General features: G+C 37.2%; 1 protein-coding gene across 5 annotated transcripts in view; it reads right to left on the bottom strand.

The window, feature by feature from the left end:
- NEDD4 (neural precursor cell expressed, developmentally down-regulated 4, E3 ubiquitin protein ligase) overlaps positions 1 to 26960 on the bottom strand; it is a 148170-nt gene that overhangs the window by 66588 nt on the left and 54622 nt on the right. For 4 of the 5 annotated variants that reach the window (XM_006831619.1, XM_006831621.1, XM_006831620.1 and 1 more), the window contains exon 1: positions 19369 to 20910. In XM_006831619.1, coding sequence (XP_006831682.1) covers positions 19369 to 20910 — 1542 coding nt within the window. Of the gene's footprint in view, positions 1 to 19368; positions 20911 to 26231; positions 26286 to 26960 lie in introns of those variants that run through there. The other variant, XM_006831623.1, reaches the window with a different exon arrangement.

The raw sequence follows: 26960 nt of genomic DNA, 5'->3' as shown, positions 1-26960 counted from the left end.
ATTTCATTGCATCAACCCCGCCTAGACAGATTGAATACTACTCACTGGAGATTCTACCTTACTCCAGGCCCTCTGGTCCTTCCATCTTCTTTTGATGTTTTCTGCATCATTCAATAATTTGCCCCAAGAATCCATCAATAACGAAAGTCATGCTTGAATTTTTTCTTCAGTTCCCTCAACTTGAGAAATACTGAGTGTATTCTTCCTTTTTGGTTTTCTAACCCCAGGTCTTTGCACAATTTTTTGTAATATTTGACTTTGTCTTCTCGAGCTGACTTTTGAAATTTTCTCTTCAGCTCTTTTACCTCCTCATTTCTTCCCTTTCCTTTAGCATCTCTGCACTGGAGAGAACAAGTTTCAGTGTCTCCTCTGACATTCATTTTGACCTTTTCCTTCTTTCTTGTCTTCTTAATGACTTTTTGCTTTCTTCATGTATGTTGTTGTTGATATCCCACAACTCTTCTGGTCTTTGGCCTTTAGTGTTTAATGTATCAAATCTGTTCTTCAGATAATCTCTAAATTCAGGTGGGATATATTCAAGGTTATATTTTGGCTCTCGTGGACTTGTTTTCATTTTCTTCAGTGTGAATTTGCATATGAGCAATTGATGGTCTGTTTCACAGTCTGCCCCTGGCCTTGTTTTATCTAATGATATAGAGCTTTTCCACATTCTCTTTCCGCAGATGTAGTCAATTTGATTTCTGTGTATTCCATCTGGTGAGGTCCATGTGTATAGTCATGTCTTATGCCATCTAAAGAAGGTATTGGAAATGAACAAATCATTGGTTTTGCAGAATTCTATCATGCATACCAATTGCATTCTTGATCAATTTAAGATTGAAGAAGTTGGTAGAATCCTTTTATTTCATCCTCACTGGCTTTAGTGGTTGGTGCGTAAATTTGAATAATAGCAGTATTAACTGGTCTTCCCTGTGGGTGCATGGATATTATCCTATCATAGACAGTGTTGTACCTCATGACTGATCTGAATATGTTCTTTGTGATGATCAATGCAACACTATTTACCTTCAATTTGTCATTCCCAGCATAGTAAACCATGTAACTGTCAGATTCAAAATAGCCAATACCGTTCCATTTCAGCTCACTAATGCCTAAGATATTGATGTTTGTGTTCCATTTCATTTTTGACAATTTCCAATTTTCCTAGATTCATACATTCCATGTTCCAATTAATCAATGTTTATAGCTGTTTCTCTTCATTTTGAGTTGTGGGTTGGACCATGCAAATAAGGCATACAGGACTCTAAACGGATTGTTTAGGTTTGCCCTTCAGTACATTTAAAAGGAACTATCTCAGAAGCAGAGACAGAAGATCCCAGCACCATCGAGAAGGAAGAGCATTGAGTGACGCGTGAGATCCCTTCATAGAGAAACAGTGATGGCAGAGGCGAAGGCCAAGGTAGTGGCATGGAGAGACAGCATCTTTGAGTTTTAGGCCTATAGACTAAGTAAAGCTGAGTACCTACATGTAGGAGGTGGCTTGCAGAATGTGCGCTTTGAGCTTTCATAGGCTAGCTAAAAGAATTCTGTAACTCTTGCCCAAGCAAGACAGAGGCCTAGGGACCACATGGCTGAGAGGCTAAAGACAAGAGTGAGTGGTGCCTGCAAGATAGCAGACAAGAGGTGTTCCTGACTGGAGAACTGCTGTGTCCTGAGTCAGTTTTGATCCTAAATTGTACCCTTTTCACATCCCTGATAAACCCCATAATTGTGAGTATTGTTAGGAGTTCTGTGTGGCCACTGCAGTGGATTATTGAATCCAGATGTGACGCAGAGAGTGCTGTGGGAGGGATGGTTGCAAATTATATCACTGCATAGCTTCCAAATTACATCATTGGATCACTGTAAAATCACATCACTGTGTAACTGCCAAATCACATCATCACACAAATGCTAAATTGTATAATTTCATAACTGCTAAACTACTGAGAATCATGGTCCTGCCAACTTGACACATAACCTTATCAATCAGGGCCACTGTTGCCTCAACCTTAGCATTTATTACCATCAGACATACATTTAGTATGCAAAAGAGTTGGATAGATTTTTTACTATTGTTGCAAATAGAAAATGTCAGATAATGACAGCCAATCAGAGAAGTGTAAGTGTAATCTAAAATTGAAAAATATGGATTGCTGATTGAATCAAAAGAAAACCGTTTGAGTGAGACGAAAATCACAAAAAAGTCAAGCTATTTTTTTTCCACAAAAGATGAAGAGGTTTGCACTTAAATTAGTACCTTAATTAATGCAAACAAGTACTGTATCTTCACACAGCTATATTCAAATTATCTTTCAGGAAGTATCAGGACTTCTCTGTACAGATCACCTAATTTTAAGAAATGAATGGGGGACAGGCAGTAATAACCAGAAAAACTTTAAACTATTATCCATACTATTTATATAAAATCAAAAGATCAAGAAGTTCTCCAGAGATTATAAAAGACAAGAGCAGAGTGAAAAGCTCTGAAGCCGAGTCACTAAACTTGTAACTATGTCAGAACTGCTTGGATTGCAGAATTTTTAGGAATTTAATTTACCAGTGGAGCTCTGGTAGCGTAGTGGTTAGGAATCGGGCTGCTAACCTCAAGGTCAGCAGCTCGAAACCACGAGCTGTTCCGCGGGAGACAGATAAGGCTTTCTGCTCGCGGAAAGATTTACAGCCTTGGAAACCCTGTGGAGGGTCACTATGAGTCAGAATCTACTCCACAGTACTTAACAACATTGTGACATTCTAGGAGTCCTGGTGTGGCACTGTGGGTTAATGTGCTGGACTGTAAAGTAGGTTTGAACGTCCAAGTCGGCAGTTAAAGCTCACCAGCCACTCCCTGGAAACCCTATACAGGATCGCTATAGGTTGGAATCAACCCAATAACACTTAACATGGTGACATTCCAAGAAATATGACTGGGTTTCAAAAAGTTTCTAGAAAAAAAAATTCATTATATTTTAATTCCATTTTTCCATGAACCTTTTGAAGCTCCCTTGTAAGATAGCATGTAGCATTGTATTACGTATTTGACAATGGATTATGTCTTATTTGGGGTGTCTCTCAGACTGGATGCCAGGTCAGCGGTTCAAACACAACAGCCTCTCTGCTGGAGAAAGATGAGACTGTCTGCCCTTGTGTACATTCACCAACTCGGAAACCCTGAACAATTCTCTGCCCTAAGGTTGTCCTGTGGACATTCACCATCTTGGAAACCTGAAGAACAGTTCTCCTCTGCCCTAAGGTTGCTAGGAGTTGGAATTGACTCAATGGCAGTAGTTTTTGTTTTGTTTTGTGTGGGTTATTTTTCATAGAATAATAAGGAATTCATTTCAAAAATATTGGTCCAGAGGAGAAACTAAAATTTTCTTGAGATGGGATTCTAGGATGGCTACATTTTTCTAATCTACTCTGAAGACATCTGTTAATAAAAATATAAATCTGTATTTTATCCTCTCAAGCCCACCTTGCTTCCTCTCCCTGAAAAGCACCTCATTTCTGCCTGTGCAAATCCTATTTATCTTATGAAGACCCAGTTCAATACCATTTTAGTGAAAATGTTCTTGATGAGACTAAAGTGCAAATGCCCGCCTCTGTAAATCTACTTCATTTTGTAGCTATTTTTAGCATCTATGTTAGCACTCTTCTCAACCCCAACAAGACTGGAGACTCCTTGAGGTCGGTGAATGTTAGTGACTGGCTTCTATGGCTAGACTCTGTGCTAGGTACGAGGGAATGCTCTTGATTTCATGGACTGTACAGTCCTGTAGTCATGCTGACAAGCCTACATACAAAACCAAAACATGTGTAAAACTTGTAAAGGGAAGTACAGAACACTATAGATGTGTACTAGAGGGAGAAGCCTTTTAGGAAAATTGTTTTACTCTTTCTTGTCTCAGTGTGCTTGTTCTTCTAGATATTTAAAACCAAAAGATAAATTTCCATGTTATTTAGTAATGTTAAGATAATGAAAGAACAGACATCCTGTAAAACCATGCTATCACCTTTGTTAAAACTACTCTAAATCCCCACCAATTAGTTTTCATCTTGTCTAGATGGATCTGGTGAAAGGAGATGGGATAAGAGTCTTACGATTCAATAGTGACTACTCAACTATCATGATTCACTGCGACTGTCACAACTGTAAAGGTAGAAGTTTTGTAATATACAGTGGGGAGTAGTTAAGTTTACAGTCCAGGACAGAGAACTTTAGGGTCATCTAGGGAGAAGAGCATGAGCAGAATTTGGGACCTTTTCCAGAGAAGAGATGGAGGCAGAGATGAGGGCATGGAGAGACGGAGCAGCTGAGGACTCTAGATTCATGGAAAGAGAAAAGCTGTGTGCTGGCAGTCAGGAGGCAGGCTTTTAGAATGTGCCCTTTGGTTGTTTTAGTGATTATATATTCCTGAGTATTTTTGTGTACATCCCCTCTGCACCACCCCCCCAAAAAACAACAAACAAACAAAAAGAGGGAATTGAAACAAATACTGTTGAATGATGATGCATGGAGGAGATTGTAATCCTTGCAATGAAATGATGAGTGTAAAACCTATGTATTCCCATGTAAACTATCACTCAATTCACAGTAAAAACTTTAACAAAAGAGAGAGAAAATGGGAGTGTCATTCACAGAAAGAAAGATATGATCCTTGCATACAGCCTTGACACTGGAAAGAAGTAAACACATTTTTTTCAATGAAAAACAAACTAACAAACAAAACTATTCTATGATATGGAAAGAACTTGCCAGGAAGAAAATTTTAACAGTTCTATGAAATCTATAACTTGACAGAAATGCAATAAATTCTGAAGAAGTGGTAAGATATCTGCTGACTCCTCAAACAACAGACTCTTTAACTTCCACTTGCCCAATTCAAAAGGGTCATAGAGGCTGTTCAACAGTCAGAAGGGTCAACGTCCTGCATTCTGACTTCTCCAAATTGAACTTGACCTCAGCTTTTTGTCACCAGAGTGCTAGCCTGATGATGTTTGGGTTCCAGTCTAGTTTGTGGATTCTCTTCCCACATTTCTTATAACTTTGTCAATGGCCTATGTTTTGGGATCAATTCCTGGCTTTCTTGCCCCGTGAGGTGTGGGAAGTGGTCTTTCTTCTCAAGGTGTGGTGCAAATTTCTCCCCTACTTCTGTTCCCAGTTTTTCAAGATCTGTTCCTAATCTTCTCTGCCCTCTAGTGGCCATGAGCCACACTCCCATCCCTGGCATAAGAATCTACTACTTGTAATCTGCACATAACTGGTAAAGTGAGACAGATTGGAATATTTTACACGAATCTCTTCTAAATCCATGTTGGTACACAGGTACGAGGTATTACTCACATACATTGAGATTACAACCTCAATCTGTTTATTATTAAGTGCCTCTGAGTTGGGTACCGACGTATAGTGACCCTGTACAGGATTTCCAAGGAGCAGTTGGTGGGTTTAATCTGCCAACCTTGTAGTTCACAGTCCAGGGCTTATCCTACAATGCCACACCAAGACTTCAAATAAAAGAGTAGGCCAGAAAAAAAATTCTCAATATTCTCTCTGATACTGTAATGATTGTTTTACTATTTGCTCTGCTTGAGACATGTCCAGGAGGGGCATGCGACTGCTTAGTCTCGACTACCTAAGCCGTTCATAATGCGATTTACAAGCAACAGCATAAATAAACAGTACAGAAATAGAAACACAGCTATCCTTGATATCACTTTATGGTCATTAGTGGGCATTCCTCTCGCTACTTCCAGATATTTGTCTTGTTTAATCTTTTGGCTAGTGATGAATTGCCTGGTTTTCTTAGTGGGGATGTACTACTGGCTTCAAAATCTTCAATTTATACAACTCTTAAACTTAAAAAGGCATCCACAAGAGTTGAGATTCACAACTCAAGTGAATTTAGATGAAAAAAAAACTCTAGCCCATTTAATACTTAAATAAATTTTAAATAATCATTACAGGAAAAATTTTAAATAATTCCTAATAATGTCTAACTTTTGATTGTGTGGATCATGACAAGCTATGGACAACATTGCAGAGAATGAGTATTCTGGAACAGTTAATTGTACTCAGGAGGAACCTGTACATAGGACCAGGAGACAGATGTTCAATCAGAACAACAGAATACCAAATGGTTTAAAATTAGGGAAGGTGTGTGCCATGGTTTTATTCTTTCACCATACTGTACAATCTGTATGCTGAGCAGATAATCCAAGAAGTTGGATTATATGAAGAAAAATATGGCATCAGGATTGGAGGAAGACTCATTATGCAGATGATACAACCTTGCATGCTGAAAGCAAAGAACACTTAAAACATTTGTTGATGAAGATTAAAGACCACAGCTTTCACTATGGGTTGCACCTCAGTGTAAAGAAAACAAAAATCCTCATCCCTGAGTGAACACACAACATCCATATGAATGGAAAAAAGATTGAAGTAGTTAAAGACTTCATTTTTCTCAGATCAAACATCAACACTCATGGAAGCAGCAGTCAAGAAATAAAACAATATATTGCATTTGGCAAATCTGCACAAGACCTCTTTAAAGTGTTGAAGAACAAAGGTGTCTGATTTAGGAGTAAGGAATGCCTGATCCAAGCCATGGCATTTTAAATCTCGTATGCATGTAAAAATTGGACAGTAAATACGAAAGACTGTATTAAGAATTGATGCATTTGAGTTACGGTGTTAGAGGATAATATTAAAAGTACCATAGACTGCCAAAAATATCTGTGTTGAAAGAAGTACAGCCAGAATGCTCCTTGGAAGTCAGAATGGCCAGATTTCATCTCTCATACTTAGGACATATTATCAGGAAGAACCAATCCCTGGTGAAGGATATCCTGTTTGGTAAAGTAGATGGTTGGAGATAAAGAGGAAGACACCCCCCTGCCTTTCCACTGCTATCTTTATCAAAATAACCTCCCTCAACAGCTTAGCCCTGTAGGTGTCTCTTACTACAGGGTAGTAAACAGTAACATACAAGGTAGTAAACACTAGCGTAGTAGAAAAGTGCTCTAGAATACATATTTCAGCTGAGTTCTGGTCCAGATTTATGTATTTAATAGACTTACGATCTTGACTAAACCACATTAACTTCACTGAGCTTGTTTTCTTATTTCTTATATGAAGATAACCATGACCCCAGAGAATGTCTTAGAAATATGAATCTTAAGTTATTTAACTATTTCAAACTTTTACAGAGATTAGCATTTTAGAAAGAAGTTATTCGGGCCTTTCTCCAAGTGAAAAATCATAGTTGAGGGTTCAATCTTAATGATGGAGAGAATCAAATTTTAAATTCAAAAAGCAGTTAGAAGGTTATCGTGGTCCCGTCTTCCTCATCCTCTATATCCAAACACGTCTTTAATAGGGTTGTTAATAGGTGTGTATGTTGTTCCAAGAACATAAAAGGTAAGGGAAATTTATTAAGAAAGCAGCATTATCTATTACAGTGTTTTATTTGATCTTTCTAGAAGTGTGAGAGGAGTCCTAGTGTGGTGCTGCAGAATAAGAACTGGATTGCCAACCACAAGGTTCAAATCCACCAGTCACTCCTAGGAAACCCTATATAGGGGCACTGAGTTGGAACTGACTCAACAGCAGGTAAGAACAAAACAGGAGAGTAGGAAAGGTATTAAAAGCAAACACCTCATTACTATAAATTAATTAAACTGCCATCAGTACCCTTAAGAATTTAGGTATCAATTTTTAGACACTAAGGTTCACGCTAACGCAGTTTCCTTCCATCCTAGTTTATCATTGGCTGTGGCTATAAAACATAGGTTTGCAATCATTGGAAATTCCTTCTCTGGAGAAACAAATGCATCCTAGAGAAAAGACTTCAAAATCGTGGCAACAACTGATAACACCTGTCTTCCAGTTGAGAAGCCCCACATAATTCTACACCTTCTACATGATTACATTGAGTCTTGATGTGGTGCTGTAGGATTACGCACTAGACTGAAAAGTCACTTTAAACCTCAAAGTTGGCCATTCAAACTCACTAGCCGCTTCTTGGAAACCCAACACAGGGTTGCTATGAGTTGGAACTGACTCAGTGGCACTTAACAACTAACAACTACAGAGTAACTAACTATGCAGCCATCCAAGGTTCACGGGGAAGAAAGCATCCCCAAACAAGAGGAAACAAATAGCCAGAGGAAAGTGATCTACAGGAACCAGTGATACAAAACCTAGAAGAAAACTTTTAAAACAAGAAATCTGAGCTAAAATATTCTCAGAGGTGTAAGAAATTGTTATTGATGAAACAAGCAAGGTATTAGGAATAGGAATAGGAAATTATGAGAAAACAAGAATTAAAAAAAAAATTTTTTTTTAATAACCAAAAATTTTAAATGAAAGATAAAGGAGAAGTCTTCCAGAAAGTAGACCAGTTAAGCAGCACACAACAGGAGCGAAGAGAAAACTATATAATCAACATAAGAGATGCAGTTTAGATAATAAACATTCTTGAAAGAAAAAACAGAGAGGAAAACAAAAAAGCAGAAAGAAGTTTTTCGAAGAAATAACATGTGGCTTTTAAAATAGGTGCATGTATTACTTGAATATAAAAATTAATTTAAAATTATAAAGGCAACTATGTGTTCTGTGTTCACCTGCCTGAAATAGGTAAATGGGCATTATTGTATATCATACTGGACTGTGTTTAGGTTGTTTTCTATGGATTACATTCTGCTTTCTTTTCCAAATAATAAACTCTTCAATTTTGTAATTAATGGCAAGCACATACTCTATTTGATAAAAGCTCGTTAGACACATTTTGTTTGAAGACGACTTGAGTTTCCATTAAGGTGTGACTCAAAGTGGGTTCAGTCAGTCTTGGTACAAAAGGTAAAAGTCATGCTTAGCTAAAACAGTTATTTGAAACTCCAAGAACAACTCTGAGAACCCCAGCTCTTGCAGCAAATCTAGAAGGAGGTCATTTTACTGAACAATGACAAAGTTAAAACAAGTCAAATGGCCTTGGTTTTAAACCCTTAAAAGTTTTTTGTTTCCATCTTTTTAGAAAACTTCATCTGAACCTCTATCCAGACTCAAAGTTCCATGGTACCAGTTAGTGGAATATGTAGGCTATGAATCAGACTCTACTGTGGAAACTAATCCTTGAGTCACGATCATAATATTCCATTGGCATCCACCCCAGGGACTAGGTATTCATTTAAGAGTGCCACTCTTCCATGCAAAGGATGAAGCATCAAGTAGTTCCACTCATCACTACAGTCATCACTTAAATATCCTAGTTTGGTATCTGTTTTTGCAAGGCTGTCTAGTCACCCTCACCTACCAGGATTCTACAGCCATCTTTACCACATTCCAAGGGGTCCCTTGCTTCTCTCATCAATTCAAGGTTTACTGAGTGCCTATCACGAGCCAGGCACTATTCTAAGTATTGAAGATGTAACAGCACACAAGGGAATTACATTCTAGAAAATTAGAGAACAGCAAGTTTACCCATGGGGTTAATATCATCTCTAAAATTTCTTTCTCTGACCAATCTAGAGAATTTACATTTGCCCATCTGCCTATCATCTATGTATCCAGCTATGTCTTTCCCATATTTAAGTCTTTTCTGGCTATTCCTTTTTTTTTTCTCATTTCTTTCATTAAATGTTTCATATCCCTGAAACCAGGTTATCACAAGCAGTTTACACTACAAAAACTTCACCACCAATAAGATCTCTTAAATTGCTCCATCAGAAGAATACTTAAGTTTTATAATGATCTATATTTGACAATATATAATTTAAATGGAGGCTTGGAGAGGCACTGTACGATAAATAATGAACTGCTAACTTCAAGGTTTAGCAGTTCAAACCTACCAGCCACTCCTCAGAAATCTTATAAAGTCAGAACTGACTTGATGGTACTTAACAATATAATTTAAGTAGCATTATAACATCAAATGTAGTCCTGGTGTGGTGCTGTGGGATACAGGACTGGATCACAAGGTCGGTTTGAACCACAAGGTCGGCAGTTCAAACTCACCAGCTGCTCCTTGGAAACCCTACATAGGGTCGCTATGAATTGGAACTGACTCAATGGCACTTAACATGCCATCAAGTAGAAATTATTTTCTAATTTTTTTCCTTATTACATCTACAAAAGGGAAGCTCAGAACTAAAATTCCATCATAAACCTTTTTGAGTCATTACATACAGCGATGGAAGGCATAAATATTCTTAGTAGGTATTAACTAGCACTGTTAGAGGAAGAAGTATGTTAAAAAGATTACAAATGCTCACAAAGAGGAAGACAGAATAGTTAAAGAAAATAAAACACTCAATTGTGTATTTTTTAAATATTACATTGAGAAGGAAAAAATAATGCTGCAATTTAAAAAAACATTAGCCAGAATTACAACCATGACAGAAAACTAAAAGATGTCTTTAAGTATAACTGAGTGCCTTAAACCTATTTAAGTTCTTAAATGAAGCAGATAGAAAAAAATTTGAGAGATTGTTGCCTCAGTCCAAACAATTTCTTCTATACTACAAGCTTTCAATCTGATACTAATCTAAATGCCTTAATAGGTTTAAATTTTTATGTAAATGCTTTTGGCTCTTGCCACAATTACAGCTATGATCCTGCTTTATGTAGAAGTAGGCAAGCCTTCCATTTAATCACGAGTCAAGGGCAAATTTTTTTCACAACATAAATGTCAGATCTTCTGCATATACAGTTGGTATCTAAAGCATGTGAACATTGCCTTAATCAATTATTCATAGCAATGGCACTTCAGAGACTCACTAAATAATTGAACTCTAAACTGTACTATTGTTCTCATAAAAGAATGGCCAAATCTTGCTTCTCAAAACAATACCTCAGGGTGATCTCATGCACATGATCAAACACTGGTGTCTGAAGAGCATTAGTGTACTTGACACCTTAGGAGAGCAGTGTTGATTCAATAGTTGACTTTGCCTGTACTATGCCGCAGACCAAGGAGCCCTGGTGACACCACGGGTTAAGCATTGGACTGCTAACCCAAAGGTTAGTGATTCAAACCCACCAGTTTCTGTAGGAGAAAGATGAAGCTATCTGCTCCTGTACAGATTTAAAGTCTTGGAAATCCTAATGAAAAGTTCTATTTTATTCTAGAGGGTCACGATGAGTCAGAATCAACTCGATGGCAGCAGGTTTGGTTGGTCTTTTTGGTGCTGAAGACCTGGGTTCGATCTCTGAACAACACACCTCAAGCTCAGCACCACTCATCTGTCAGTGGACGCTTGTATGTTGTTGTAACGATGCTGAATGGGTCTCAGTGGATTTTCCAGATGAAGAACTAGGACTAGAATCACCTGGCAATATATTTGCAAGTCAGTCAATGAAAACCCCATGGATCCAATCCTGTTGTGCATGGGGTCCCCGTGAATCTGGGGCAGACTTGCCAGCAGCTAACAACAATTGATACCTTATAAGCCATTTTATTTATTAAGGATTTACAACCCTTAATACAACATTAGGTAATAACCTATGAACAAACACTTGAGAGAAAAAAGAATATTTCACATGTTACTTATGTTACATCTGTTACATATGGATATTCTTTTACATATGTAACAAAATGTTATACTCTCAGCTCTCATAAGGGGGATGAAAGATAAAAACACTGTTTCTGTACTTAATGAGCAGCTACGTTTAAAGGCAATGAGTCCTACACTATCAGTATCCTTGGTGTAGACTTTTGGTTGCTAAGGTAAATCACAAAATGTCTTATGTATATAACAAAACTCTAATACTAAGTCAGGACAAGGCCTGACATTTTCCCCCTTTTCCTGCCCTGACCCCCAACTAAAAATGTCTGTATTCACCTGCTCAATGTGTTCTTTGTTGTGACTAGCCCATGAACTAGTGCCCTTCCAAGCTGTGAGATCTGCTACTCTAATCAAAACAAAGTCTAAACAGTTGCGTTAAATCTCAGAAGGTACAATAACTGATCCCATGTTGTGAGTCTCCCCTAAAACATGTCATGGAACTGGGATGGTTCTGTTCACCTCTAGTTTGGAAGTCTTCTTGTATCTCTCAGCGTCTGCATTCATTTACCATCGTCTTTCAATCTCACACGTGGGCAAACAAAAAAATACTGAACCAGACACTTGAGCAATACTTCAAATATTTCCTGGCTCTGCTGACAACATAGCTGGATCCCTTCCTCAGCACTCATTCGCTCCTTCTGCTAACCACCCTCCTGACCTCAACACATTGCCTGGCCACACCCAGGGATTGTGCTAAACCTCTTCTGACTAAACAGGCTCCTGGTCTTGCCTTCTCCTTGTCTGTCTTGCTCCATTGTCACCTTCAGAGAAACAGCGGGTCTAGAAGGGTAAGACCTTACTACTGGAAGATGACCAAAACAGAGACACCTACCTATTCTTCAAGTAGTTTCTCGAAGTAATCTTAAATGCTGGCTTGCTTTCTACATAGAAGATTTGCTTTCGTTTTGTCTTATTTTTGGTGGTAGTTTGGGGCTTAAGGAAGTTAGAGTAATGTTCAATATGAATGTGGATATGCATAGGCAGTTATCAACTCACAACTATGTTTTCTGCATTTCACATCACCAAATTTCCATTTCAGTTTCACAGCCCACACTTATTCTGAAACTGTAAGGTGAAAAGCACATACAGTTATAGCCTTGTTTCTTATTTGCTGAAAAAGAAATGTAATCTGATACGTAGGAAGTTTGTCTTACATATATTATCATATTTTGTCTTCTATATTACTCAACAAAACAGTAAAAAAAAAAAAAAAGTTTACTGTAGTAAAGTAGATTCCAATTCATACTTTGCTTTCCGTATCTCCCTCTTACCTCTTTAAAGACTTAGTAAGCAATTTATCCTTACTATCTATGCTTTCTAACCTGTTTCTTTCTCTTTCACTTGACTTTTAACCCCACCATTCTCCAAAGCCTACTCTTGCTAAAGTCACCTAGAATCTCCTAACTGCCACATTCCATGGATACTGTGGCATGGCATGCGCCTTCCCCTCAACCTCTCAACCTTAATGCCCCATGTTTTTCTGGTCCTGCCTCCTGACACTGTTTAGTTGCCTTTGAGGTGCTCCAACTCCTGGTGCCATTTCAAATATACCATGGACTAAAATGCTACCAATTCCATGATATGTTGTGATTGAAACGTTGAAATCCATTGGCTGAATCTGAGTCTGAAAGCTTCTCTGAAATCTTTCAGCATCACTGCAAACATGCTATCCCCGAGTGGCACATGGGTGGTGGCTACAAATGAAGTACATTGATTAGGGAATCCTACCCAGGTGTCCTGCATGAAAGGCAAAAATTCTACCACTGAACCACCAATGTCTCCTGATTCTTAGACTCTTCGTCAGTCTCAAAGTTGGTGTGCTGCAGATTTTTGATCCCTTCTCCTACTCCTGTCTTACTTTCAAACATTCCCTGGACTAGTTCTTCGGTTTCTGAGGCTACAACTAGATTCTTCACTCTCAATCTACATCTCGAGCTAACACTTACTTCTTGAGTCTTGGTTCTGCATTCCCTCTGCCTCGTTTGACAGCAGGACTGCCAGCCTCTTAGTACATCAGCTTAATGATACATGATTTACTCTTCACCCTCTCACCTGAATTCCTTAGGACAGCACCATTTTACCCAGTCATCCAAGTTAAGAAAATTTACACTCATTTATTACCCATGGTGCCACAAACTATTGTTTTTAATGACATAAAAAAATGAACGCTTTACATTCTTATCTACAGACTTCCATTGGTTGTCTATGGTCTATTAGCATGAGTCACGCTCTTCTCTTCAGTATGAGGAAAAAGAAGTGAATGGAACTTCATATACTTCTAGCACCTCATCTCCTCCCACATGCCCAGGGTACCCTATCCTGGACTCACACAGAACTATGTACAGTGTGAGATTCTTTTACACCTCTAGCCTTGCAAGTTATGCTTCTGCTTAAAACGCTTCTTCTCAACTGGGGGCAATTTTGTCTCCAGTGGGGCATGTGGCAGTATTTGGAGACCTTTATTTGATTGTCACAACTGAAGGTTTGCAGTGCTAATGGCATTTAGTGAGTAAGTTAGGGGTACTGGTAAACATCTTAAAACACACAGGTTGGCCATTCACAATAAAGTATAGGATCCAAAACATCAACACTGCCAAGACTGAGAAACCCTGTCCTAGGTTATTCTCCCATTCACTAACTGGTGACTTCCAACTCACCAGTGAGGCCTCAGCACAAATGTCACCTCTTCTTTGAAGCCTTCGAGCCTTCCTCTAACCAACTAGGTTCTCTCCTCCCAACAAATACTACCACCTCGCTTACATTTTCCCACAAAACACACAATCAGTGCCACTGAGTCGAATCAGACTCCTAACAACCCTCCCTAGCACACATCCCACTGAAAGGTTCTTGTTTACTAGTTGGTTTCTGTCACTAGAATGAGTGCTCTCCTGCATGGAGATTGCATTTTATTCATCTTTTACTCTCAGGGCTTTGCACCCAAACCAAGCCTACAGCCTTTCGAGTCGATTCTGACTCACAGTGACCTTGGATAGGGTTTCCAATACTGTATGTTTTTTTTTTTTTTTTTCAGGAACAGTCTCATTTTCTTCCTGCGGAGTGACTGGTGGGTTTGAACTGCTGATCTTACAGTTCAAACCTAACAGCCCAATGCCTAACCCTCAGCACCACCAGGGCTTCTTAGTGTTTGGTAACAAAACCAAACCTGTTGCCATAGAGTCGATTCCAACTTTTAGTGGCACCATATTGGGTTTCTGAGTTCTGGAGGGTTTAAATCAACAAGGCTATGGTGAGCATGGAGCCTTAGAGCTTGACAGTGTCTGGCAAATACAAGGCATTCAAATGTATGTTGACTAAATGAATAAAAGACACATCTATAAAGAAATATAAAGCTTAAAAAAAAAAAAAAAAACAATTCAGCTCCTTGAACCTCTCTGAAATTAATAATTCTTCAGGTTCTAAGAAATATTACGTATATATGTTGTTATTGATGTTATGTGTCGTTGAGTTATTTCTGACTCACAGCGACACTGTATAGGGTTTCCAAGGAGTGAATAATGGGTTTCAACATCCACCTTATGGTTCAAGTCAACATTTCAGTCCAGTGCTTATCCTACGGCACTACGTCAGGACTCCTTATGTATCTTTGTTCTTGTTAAGTGCCGTAGAGTTGGTTCTGACCCATAGCGACCCTATACAGGGTTTCTGAGGAGCCGCTGGTAGGTTTGAGTGGCCGACCTTGCAGCTCAAACTGACCTTGCAGTCCAGCACATTATCCCACAGCACCACACCAGGTCTCCATATGCATAGATATGCCTACATTTTTCTACAAGCTGGTCATTAACTTTGTATCACAGTTTTGTTATTATTTATAAAGATAGGAGCCCTGGTGGCAAATGGCTAAGTACTCACTATTAACCAAAAGGTTCAGGGTTCAAAGCTCCCAGGTATTCCAGAGGACAGAAGACCTGTTAATGGGCATCCGTAAAGATTACAGCTTAGAAAACCCTATGAGGGTGTTGGTTTAATTTGTGACTTTTTTCTAGAAATTGTTTATAATATGTTGCATTTGTACTTCAGTCATTCCATCTTTCACTCAGGATGAATGTGAAAAGTGACTGTTGATAGACACAGTGATGTGGGTACGGTGGCTCAGGTGGGACAAGTGGCTGATCCGCAGGAGGGATGGATGATCACTTCTTGCTTCTCATGATGCATGTTTCTGTAGGTTACTGACTTGTTGGGTAGCTATTAAGGTACTAGAATTGAGAAATGTGTACAGGGTCCTTTTGCAATAACACTGGTTATGATTTGAAAAACAAAAACAAAAACCCTTGGCACAGGGTGGCTATAGTCATAATTGACTCAACAGCCTACAACAGTTTAGGGTGGTGGCTGTGTGCCGTGGAGTCGGTTCTGACTTATAGTGACCCTGCATAGGGTTTCTGAGGCTGTAAATCTTTATGGGAGCAGAAAGCTTCATCTTTCTCCAGCAGAACCACTGGTAGTTTTGAACTGCTGACCTTGAGGCTAGCAGCCCGACTCATAACCACTACGCTACCAGAGCGCCTTTCACAACAGTTTATAAAGGTTTTGATATGGAAGATTAAGTGCTGTTCAAAATCAATTTAACCAAAGTTCTCTAAATATTCTGCTAAAGAAAGAATGGGGGAAATAATTGAAAGCTAAAATAAGCACATATTTAAGCCACTTATTTTAGGAAGAACTATATCAATTATTGGTATGCAGAATCTTGAGATTAGTCTTAAAAATTTTTAAATAATTGAGATAATTTTTTTAAAGTTCTGCAACAATAAGCTTAAGCAATTTATCTACCAAGATTGAATACCAGATAATGAACAAGAACTGTTGTCATGAAAAAAAATTTTTTAAAGACAAATATTTCTAATAAATACATATATGTAAGTGAAGAATAGGAGCTCTGGTAGCGTAGTGGTTACTAGTCAGGCTGCTAACCTCAAGGTCAGCAGTTTGAAACTACCAGCCATTCCACGGAAGAAAGATGAGGCTTTCTGCTCCTATAAAGATTTACAGCCTCAGAAACCCTATGCAGGGTTGCTATGAGTCGGAACCAACTTCATGGCACATAACCACCACTACCATAAGTGAAGAGTGAGAGACACATTAAAGTTTGGACAAAATAGTAAAGTATTTTAATTATGAATAATGAAACCTTGGGACGACCTAATAATATATATAAATTCAGAAAAGAACAGTTAAGTGAAAAGTTTTAAAAAAATACATTAAAGTGATAATGTATATGCAGATTTTATACATTGCAATAATTTCTACAAGTAGATTAAAAATACCTTTATTTCTTAATCTATTTTTTGATTGAGTTGACAAAATATACCCATGATGCTAAAACATAAAATACCTATTTTCAGGCCCCAAATCATTATGTAGCCTTTACAAAAATACTATAGTACTTCAAAATGTATAGATAATAAAATGTATAGATAATAAAGTGTAGCAGTTATTATCTTTGGTATGCATGAAACAAACATGCTCTTATCTTCATTCTACATTATAAACACAGATCAGAGTCTGTGTCCCAGATAGAACTAAGAGTTTTCACTAAATTAAAAAAATTAGCCATTAACAAGCTGTTGATTATAGAGAACTAGAAACTTGATACTATGCTGCTAGTGACTGGTAGCTAATCACTTAAGACAAGAATCTGTAGACCTCTTAGTGCGTTAGAAATCAGGGTCTTGGACCAAAGCGGTGATTTAATTTCACGGCTGCTCAGTACAGCTAGCTGACATTACTAAATGCAACTCTAGTATCAACTTGTTAAATGTGAATCCAGACTCAGCATATCAGAATACTAACCCAGACTAACTGGAGTCATGGGAAATATTTTGGGAGCTGTTTATTTATAAGTGAGTTACAATGTACCACTATAATTAGATTAATATATTATTGATAAACACATGGTTATTTCTAAAACCCCACTATTGTTGCCACTGCTATGCTTAGAAAAAGATAATGGTTGTATTTTTCTCTGAAAACAAAGCAGCCATGACTTATCACTAATCAATGAGATCAATTTAGATCTAGTATAATTGAGCTTAACTATCATTATATTGTTTATAATACTTTAAAAAAACTGTTTAATCATTAGGAGAAACAAAGCTCCCCAGCAAACTTGTACACTTCTGTACTATTTTATAATCCAATACTCTGCCAAAAAATACCAGAATTTTCACAAAGCTAGGCCATCTGATTATCACACAATCATTCAAATTAGGTTACCTAAATTTAAAGAAAAATTTTTAAATGTACATTTTTAGTTAAGCAAAAGACATTTAATTTATACTTCACTAAGAAGATACATAAACAATACTGCTCTAAAAACAACAAACTATAATACTGCCAAAAGAAATGATTTTAAAGATACTTCCATAAATACTTCCAAGCTAACTTTTAGAGTAATAATTTCATCTAGTATACATTTGCTAGTAGCATGTAATTCAGTTAATAAACTACTAATATGCTTCTTTACAATATCACTTAATTACTTTGTTTTGGGAGAGACAATAGTTAAATGACTGATAATCTCCTAAAAGATAGTTTTTTAAAAAGGTTTTCCAGATGGAGTTAGTAATTCTAAAGCATAGATCTTAATTCAAAGTCTGATCTTTTTTGAAAATCTTCTCAAGAAAATTCCTTGTATTGGCATCTGGGCATCGGATAACAATAATCATATTTATTAACCAGTTTCAAACACAGAAAACCAACTAACAATCACCTAGGATTTTTATTTACTCAAAAGCTATTTGACCAGAGGTTTTTTGTTTTTGTTTTTTTAACCTTTAATATAGATATTGGGTGTTATGTAAACACAGTAATAAACAGATAAGCTTTCTTTTTGCTACTGTCATCTAGAATTTGCTTAGTCAGATAATTTTTTTTAATTTCCTGGAATCTGGCAAGACCTTCCAAATACAGAACTTCAAAGAATCTTTTTAAGTTCAAAACACTTTAAATATTTTAGAAAGGCCAAACTGTTGGGGTTAAGATTCATTTGCATTAAAATTCCAATATAATAATGCACAAATATCAAAACATCATGAATAAGGTAACTAGAAAATTCTAAGAAGTGTCTAGCAACTTGAAGTAATTCATAAATATAAAATTTAGAATTCAATACATTGAAATATTGAGTGACATTTTAGAAAGCAGTCTAAAGGAAAACAGGGTGGAAACAAAATTCCTGTGGTCAAGAGTCTATACACAAATGTAAATGCCATTTATTTTTCCTTTGCTGTAAGCATGAAGCGTGATTTTATCAGTGATCTAATAGAATACAAGTATTTTAAAGAAACATTTACTCTATGCTCATTCATAGTAAGATCTTAGTATATTTATATGGGTTTTTAATTATTTAATATTTCAAGTAAGTATTTTACTTAAACTAAGCTATCATTTTCTAAAGTAAGGATAGAAAATGCAGTTAGATATTACAATCCCAGGCCATGTAAGGGAAAATTTATCAAGATAAAACATTATAAAAGAAAACATCATTTCAAGCTTGCTTTAATGCTACACAAATGTTTTTTTTTTATGCCTTGAATCACTTAGCTAAGTTTTTTTTCTTTAATGCACCATTAATTTTTACTTTGGCAAAGTAACAAATAGAGTGGAGAACTATTAGGGGTTCTTCAGATTTACCAATACAGAGTTCATTGCTACAAAAAAAAAAATTTGTAGTTAAGAACCAGGAAAGTTTATAAAACTGCCAAGTTGTAATAGATTTTAGTCAAATTATTTCATTAAGCTATTCTAGTATAAATTACTGAGACCAAAGAAACTTACCTTTTGAGAATGCTTCAAAGAATTGGATAGTTCATTTGTAAAATCTCTGATGTTGTCGCTTGATAAATTACTAAGTTTACCTTCATTTCCAGGTGCAAACTTTATGAGTAATTGAGATGGTCCCCCCTTAGAACAACTGTGCTGAAGGCTGGATAAACAAGAAACATTTGGGTAGGTTCCTCCTAGTGAAATACTTCTTTGCAAAATAGCATGGTTTTTGTTTATCTGTGAATTTGGTCTTTCCAACTGTCTGTTGATATTGATTTGATAATCTTTATTTTTGTTGGATTGTAAACACGCAGATGACCTATGCATGAGCTTAATATACTCTGAATCAGAATGAAGCTTCATTTCTGACACCTCAGGTTTATAATCACCATCTAATGTAGTTGTTTTCGGTTGGGTGAAATGCAGTGAAATACAGGAATATCCTTCAGGTGACTTTTCACAGGCAGTTTGATTTGGACTGTTATTTGAAATAACAATTTTCTTTTGTAATGAGCCCTTCTTGTGAAGTGGCTTTACGTCTCTTACTTCTCCAGGAGTACAAATAGTTTTAGATAACCGAAGTCCATTGACAGCTGTTGAAAGAAATCCCTTAGGGCTAGTACCATCTTCACTGTGCACAATCTCACTAGGAGAAATAATAAATTGGTGTGACGTTTGATAGGATCCTTTGCTTGACAGAGTACCTGTGCTGGGAGAAGTTGGCGGGGTGTTTGAAGGACTCCTAGGAAAAATGACCAAGGATGAGCACCGTTTCAGTGGAATTTTTGAGTTCCTGTTCCCTGGCAACTTCATAATCTCTATTCCGTGCTCCAAGTCATCCTGGACAAAGGGAACTGCAGTTGTACTTCTGGAAAAGATTTCACATGGAGTAGTATTCCTGTTTGGCATACTCCTATTGGAGGTGGTCTCAGAAGATAAGTTTCCACCAAAAAAAGGATCTTCACTTGGTGGAAAAGTACAACCACTGCTGTCACTGTTGACACTGTTAGTATATGAACCTCCACTTGTGATACTTGTATATGACCCATAATCACTACCATTGCTACTGTAAGATCCATGATCACTGGCTGAAAAGTTACTAAGGCTACCACTACAAACAGCAGAACTGCTTAAAAAGTTACCATCATTCACAGCGTTCAGTTCATTATCAACCACAGTATTGCCGCAAATGCCTTCCTTTAAGACACAAGTCAAGGAAACATCATCCCCATCAGTTAAGACATTGCTAGACTGAAGACATCCACTGTACCTTGTTGGCTGGAGTGAAATCTGTAGACAGCTGCTCTTTTTACTAACATTTTCAGATGAAGGAACAGATGATCTTTCCTGGGACTTAACGTTTTCCTTTATTAAAGGAGCTAGTGCAGTCTGTCTAGGAGTCAGCTTCATTTGAACCACGTTGGATGTGGAAATCCGTGTTGGTCTCTTGAAACACATGTGAACACTGCTATCCAAATCATCTCCGGAGGTTTCTGACAACGGGTAAGTATTGCTTCGTCTGGCTGCAAAGTGCAATCGTAAGCTTTGTGCCATTTGTTCTCATTTCCAAACATGTTAAGGGCTGAAAGTCCTAACAAAGATCTCTACCCACAGACAGGCTAGAAGCAGCTGCATTGCATCGAAAGAAAAAATCATTTGTGGTATCTAGAAGAGCTCTTAAGTAGCAGCCTTTACACCCTTAGTAAAACATTAGATACCAGATATCACAGAAAGAAAAAAACGATCCATTCCTGGGAGTGACGTTTCCAAAATGTCTTGAATCTCTCGTAGTCAAAATGCCTTCACTTACAAAGCACTTGATTTCCAGCGACCTTTAAGCGGAGCTCAGCCACAGCATACTGACTCAAACACTGCCAACCTTGTTTCAATTATACCTTCTCCAATTTGCATGAATGAGTAACAGAAGAACAACAGTCTTCTAGCATTTCTACTTGAAACAGTATTTTTTTCACTCCAGCTCTACTAAAAGAGCATTTAACTATTTGAATCACTATGCCTATACTTTTTCCAGCAGAGTTTGACCACTAATAATTTTACCCATAGGTATAGAATTACAGGAAGTTGGTAGGAATGAAACCCCATGTAATTGAGTATCAAATCAAGGATTGAATTTCCAAATAGTTGACATACAAGGTATCTAGTCAAGTTAGTTCATGCAGAAAGGAAAATATACGGTTAATTTTTTTAAAAAAACGAGTAAATTCAAACAGCTTAAAATTTGGAAGAACGAAATGTTGAGGTGAATTAAAGTTTTAGCATTAAAAAAAAACAAACAAACATTTTAGCCTCCAAAATATTAGTTATAGAAACTGGAACTTTAAGACTAGAAACTCCAAAATTAACATAGTAATACCATTGAAAAAAACGAGCTTCGGACTGATGGGGGCGGGGGCTGGGGGTGAGGGAGGGAGTTTAAAGAGAGGTTGTCACCAAGCATTTCTTCTGTAATTTTAAGGCCTTTTCCAGCCAAGTAGTACAGTTTTTAAATTATGCCATTTATATTTTGACTATTAAAAACTCTGCCAAAAAATAGGCTAAGCTAACATTCCATTAAAAATACATGCAGATTAGGCAGAAAAACTATACCCCAATATAGTTTTAGCACACAGAATATTTTATTCCACTGTCTCTGCAATTCATTCAGTTACGAGTGTTATGGTAAATAAAGAAGTCTAAAAAGGATTTAACACATCAAATAAACACATCTCAATGCCAACGCTGTTCTGAAAAACTTCAAGAGCTCTTTGCTGACCCCTGCTGGTGCTTTGAAACAATCATTTTAGCTGTTTGATCGCTATAAAGAAATATAACCCACGCTGCATATTTCTTTATATAAACAAAGTCCATCTTTATTTACATTTTTTTAGTACTAAGTTTGGCCCAAAGGTGGAATTACTACTACCGATAAAACTCCCAAACAGAAAACAGTAGACTATTTGTCCTTGTAGAGGTTGTAATATTTGTATTTATACTTTTTTTCTACTTTGTATTTATTTAACCTTTCATTTATTTTAAGTTTACTGGGTAATAAAAGTTTAATATTTTAATTTGTCCTCCAAATGTCATAAACCAAGGCTGGTATTCTGTTTGAAAGAAAAAAAAATTATTTTTAAGTAATACTCTAGGGTGTATTTAAACCCCTTACCTGAATTTTATAGTTGGAGCTCCAATAATAAATATATACTGGCTCATTCATAGGAAAGTAAGAAGTAAAATAGTTCAGTTGTTTATACCACATGGTACTACACCCAACTTGTATTTTCCTAAGTAAGTTTTTTTCCTAAGCAAAAGCAAATATATAAAACATATACTCGCTAAAGCATAAAAAAAAACAAACAAACATATACTTGTATTTTAATTTTTTTAACTGTGTTTTAAGATAAATCTGCTTCCACAATTTTCTAAACAGTGTTTTTAATTAGATAAGACATGACAAACTAGAAAAATGAAATTCTAAGTGACATTTTTAAAAAGAATGAGATTGTACTATATTATAGAAAGTTCACACTAGTTGTAAACTTAATAAAGTTAGTGTTTTTTTGATTCCATATAACCTTTATGATATTGAAGACTTCTGCAAATACTCCTTTATCAGTCTTTTTCTTCAACGAAGAAAGAAAGGTCTTAATCTTTTCACTTTGTCTTCAAGTGACTTTAGCTTTTCTTTTTGGATTAAATCAGAAGTCTGGTAACTCAAAGAATGGATCATTTTAAATAGGCTATGCAAAGAAATCTAATTGCTCATGTCTCTAGCCTAAAACTTCCTGTTAAAGCAAAGCTCCACTTTGATTGTTAACATAAAATTGTGAGCCCAGGTATTTGGCCAGATAAATGTTTTCTTTTTGGCAGGCTTTGCTATGAACATAAGTTTCATGTCCCCTAAGTAGAGATTTAACTTTCTATAGTGTGAGGACCAGAATTAAACATTTCTTCTGGTCCTCCAGAGCTCATGCTGGGCACAGAGTAAGCACTAAGTAACATCTGATTAGGAAGGTGGATGGATGGACTGTCATAGTCACTCAGACAGCCTGAAGCTGCCTTCCAGGTTTAGGTGGTGGTGGTGAACTGACACTGATTCAGCTGCTACTTGTAAAGAAATATTAAAAATCATTACAATTGGATAAGAAGGAATGATGCTTGAATATGTTGCAGAAAGAGCTCTAACCAAGGAAAGATAAGGTATTAAAGACTAAGTTTATGTTATAGAAAGACTGAATAGCTTGCATTATTGGCGAAGATCTGCGATCACCAGGGATTGGTAATATTAATCACAATAGTTGTTGCATGTGGACCCTGAGGAACTTGCATTTAAACGTAGTCACTTAGCCAAGGAGTTGCCAAAGGAACAGACTCAACCCTAACTCAAGTGTGGAAGAGCTAGAGATCAGCAGTCACTTAGAGGAGGAATCCATGTGTCGTTACTGTGCCATCAAGTCAGTTCCGACTCATAACAGCTCTTTGACAGAGTCTGAAAACAACTGGTGGGCTTCAACTGCTGACTTTGTGGTTCCCAGAGTCCAGTGTTTCTACTATAGTACCACAACCTCCTGAATTTTATACTTTGAATGAAAAGGATATTTTCAGATTAGATGGAAACTCATAGTCCCACGAGCTGTTTTGCTTAGTGATTAGCTACCTAGAAAGCATTGTGATTGCAAACATGGTATGAGTGTGCTCAGAGTAACATAACCATTGACTAGAACTTTCAAGGTGAAAGACCATTAACTAAGAAACACAAACTAGAGTCTCCACTCAGCACACAGGAGTTGCCTCCATCTTCAGCAGCTGGATGTGTACAGCTATACCTCTTAGGTCAGTGACAGCGAAGCACTAACTTTTGCACTGGTGGGTAGAATTTTCTGAAAGGCTTATCATTGTGAAATGTTCCATCATTATCACTGTCACCAAACCACTATTACAGTTTATAACCCTTTGGTCTTAAAATTGGCTAAAAAGAAGGAATATAAGCTACCTCCTTCTCTAAGCAGGTATCAGTTATACTGTACACGTTCTTCACATGACAATAAATTGTTCCTGCTTAAATTTCAAACTACGCTGTCTCCTTACATCTTCAAAGGAAATTTGCTAGGAAAAGGCTACGTTCTTAATTTAGTCGTGAATACTACAAGAGAACAACAGCAGAATGACATTTACAATGCACTGCTACAAATTAGGTATTGCCCCACCAATAGTTATGGCTTCTGTAGTATCTCAGGTGATCTATACATTTTAATTACCTGCTAGAGCAGCCACAAATCTGAGAAACAGAATGACACATCCTACCCTGTTCAAGTTATTTCTTGTTCCCTTTTGCTGGTAAAATTAGCTTTTTGAAAAGAGTAAGTGTACTTCTAATGCATAGCAATTTAACACAGTAGCTACACTAAATGTCATACCTTAGTTAGCACACAAAAATATGGTACCAGGGAGCCATAAATGCATAAATGTTAAATAACACTTTATATTTGTATCATGAGTAATTTTTCTGAGTGCTTTCACACTGCTATCTCAATGTAGCCTTGTAATAAATTTATAATAGGGAAAATATTGTTGTCCCTGTTTTTTAAACATATGAAAATCCTTTCAGAGAGATTAATGACTTGTCCAGGGTTACAAGCTAACATGCCAGAGCAGAATCGTAACTACAATAGGGTTTCTGGTTCTAGGGTGTGGAGACCCACAATATCACAATTAATTGCTTTTAGTTAATTTGTTATCAATCTAGAAACACCCCATTGTTAATCCTTTCATGGCCCATGGAGCATACTATCACTCACCAACATTCTCAGCCTCTGAGGTTCTTGGAAAGCTGGCATCTCATTGATAGTACAAGTTACTACCTGGTGGGAACCTATAAAACTGTGTGCATGAGACCACGCCCACCAATTCCAAAACCACAGTTCCTTTGGGACATATGTATCCCATATTATTGTATCAAAAGCCATATTTCAAGAAAAAAAATAATTCAGCTATGAAAGGGTTATTACCAGAAGGAACTTCTTTTACTTCCAACTCATCAAAACCCAAATAACAAAATTCACTGCCACCAAGTCAATTCCGACTCATCGTGTTCTTGAGGGAACGAAAGCATACACTGTGTGTTCTAACATTAAAACCAGATGCTTTAAAAAACATCCAGGTTCCTTGTGAACTAAAAATGAATAAAACTGTTTTTTAGTAATATTTGTATGAAACTGATAAACTTTGACTAATAATTGTTTTTATGCCTATGTGTTCAAATCTGCCATGTTTGACATGAAAGCTGCTGAGAACAGAGTTTGAAATAAGATCCCAAAGAGAAAAATATGAAGGATAGGACTTCAAGACAATCCTTAGGAATAACATTTTATTTAAAAAATAAAGCTTTATTTCCTACTCCCCCGCCCCCCAAGGGCTTAAAATCCTTTAGAGAACTTTATGTGCTCATTCCTTTAGCGGTGGAAAGAGCATAGTTCTCCTTGATAGAAGAGAGCACAATATTAGGTGTGATGTTATAACTGGATACAGATAACCCAACAGAAGCCACTGCAGTGAGGAGTCACAAGTAAGATACGCTGAGAGGAAGCTGCCTGAGTCTTCAGCTACAGACCAGGGTATACGGGTTAGTGTGAGGAAAGGCAAGATGAAGGCACTGGCTTTCTCCCATTGCCAGTCACAACAGGCCCTAACTAAGACCATCTATCATCAGTTGACAGTCAGGAGAAGTGCTAGGGAGGATAGGGCAAAGATAGAAAAGAACACTGGGAAAGAGAAAAATAAAACGGTATCTATATGGCCATTTTGTGAGGCGTCTCCCAAACCACTCCAAATCTTTCAAAGCATTTCATACTTCACACAAGTGCAATGTAACTTACCAATCGATTTTCATCAAATACTTCAAAAAGAAGCCGGTGCTGCTGAGGATGGACCTAAGTAAGGAAAACATGCTTTTTAAAAACCTGTGGATACCAGTTCACATTTATGGAGAATAAATAAATGGCTATTTTGCTATTTAAAGATTCCTGTTATTTTTTTTATAATATATTTTAAGTTAAATGGAAGCCCAAACCCTGGTGTGGTGTAATAGGATAAGCAATAGACTGCAAGGTTTGTGGCTCAAACCCACCAGCCACTCTTGGAAACCCTATACAGAGTCGCTGTAAGTGAGAACCGACTCAGTGGCACACAACAATACTAAAAACAGACAAGTCAGTGCGACTATTTTCTAATATTCTTAACTGTGACAACAAATTAAGGAGCTCTGGTAGCGTAGTGGTTACGAATCGGGCTGCAAACTGCAAGGTCAGCAGTTCGAAACTACCAGCTGTTCCACAGAAAAAAAATGAGGTTTTCTGCTCCCGTGAAGATTTACAGTCTCAGAAACCCTGGACAGGGTCGCTATGAGTGGGAACCGACTCCACGGCACACAGCCACCAGCCAGCCATGACAACAAATTAGACTGAGTTAGGTGTTGATAATATAAAAGGCTGTAAAATATAAAGATGGTTGTTGTTAGTTGATGTAAAGTCGCCTGTGACTCATGACAATCCTACAAATTCAGAGTAAAAGGCATTCTTCCAAGGTGCCTATGGGGTGGGTTCAAA

This window comes from Chrysochloris asiatica, unplaced genomic scaffold (genome assembly GCF_000296735.1).
Source record: "Chrysochloris asiatica unplaced genomic scaffold, ChrAsi1.0 scaffold00004, whole genome shotgun sequence".
Lineage (NCBI taxonomy): Eukaryota > Metazoa > Chordata > Mammalia > Afrosoricida > Chrysochloridae > Chrysochloris > Chrysochloris asiatica.
This window is presented reverse-complemented; position numbering and strand designations above follow the sequence as displayed.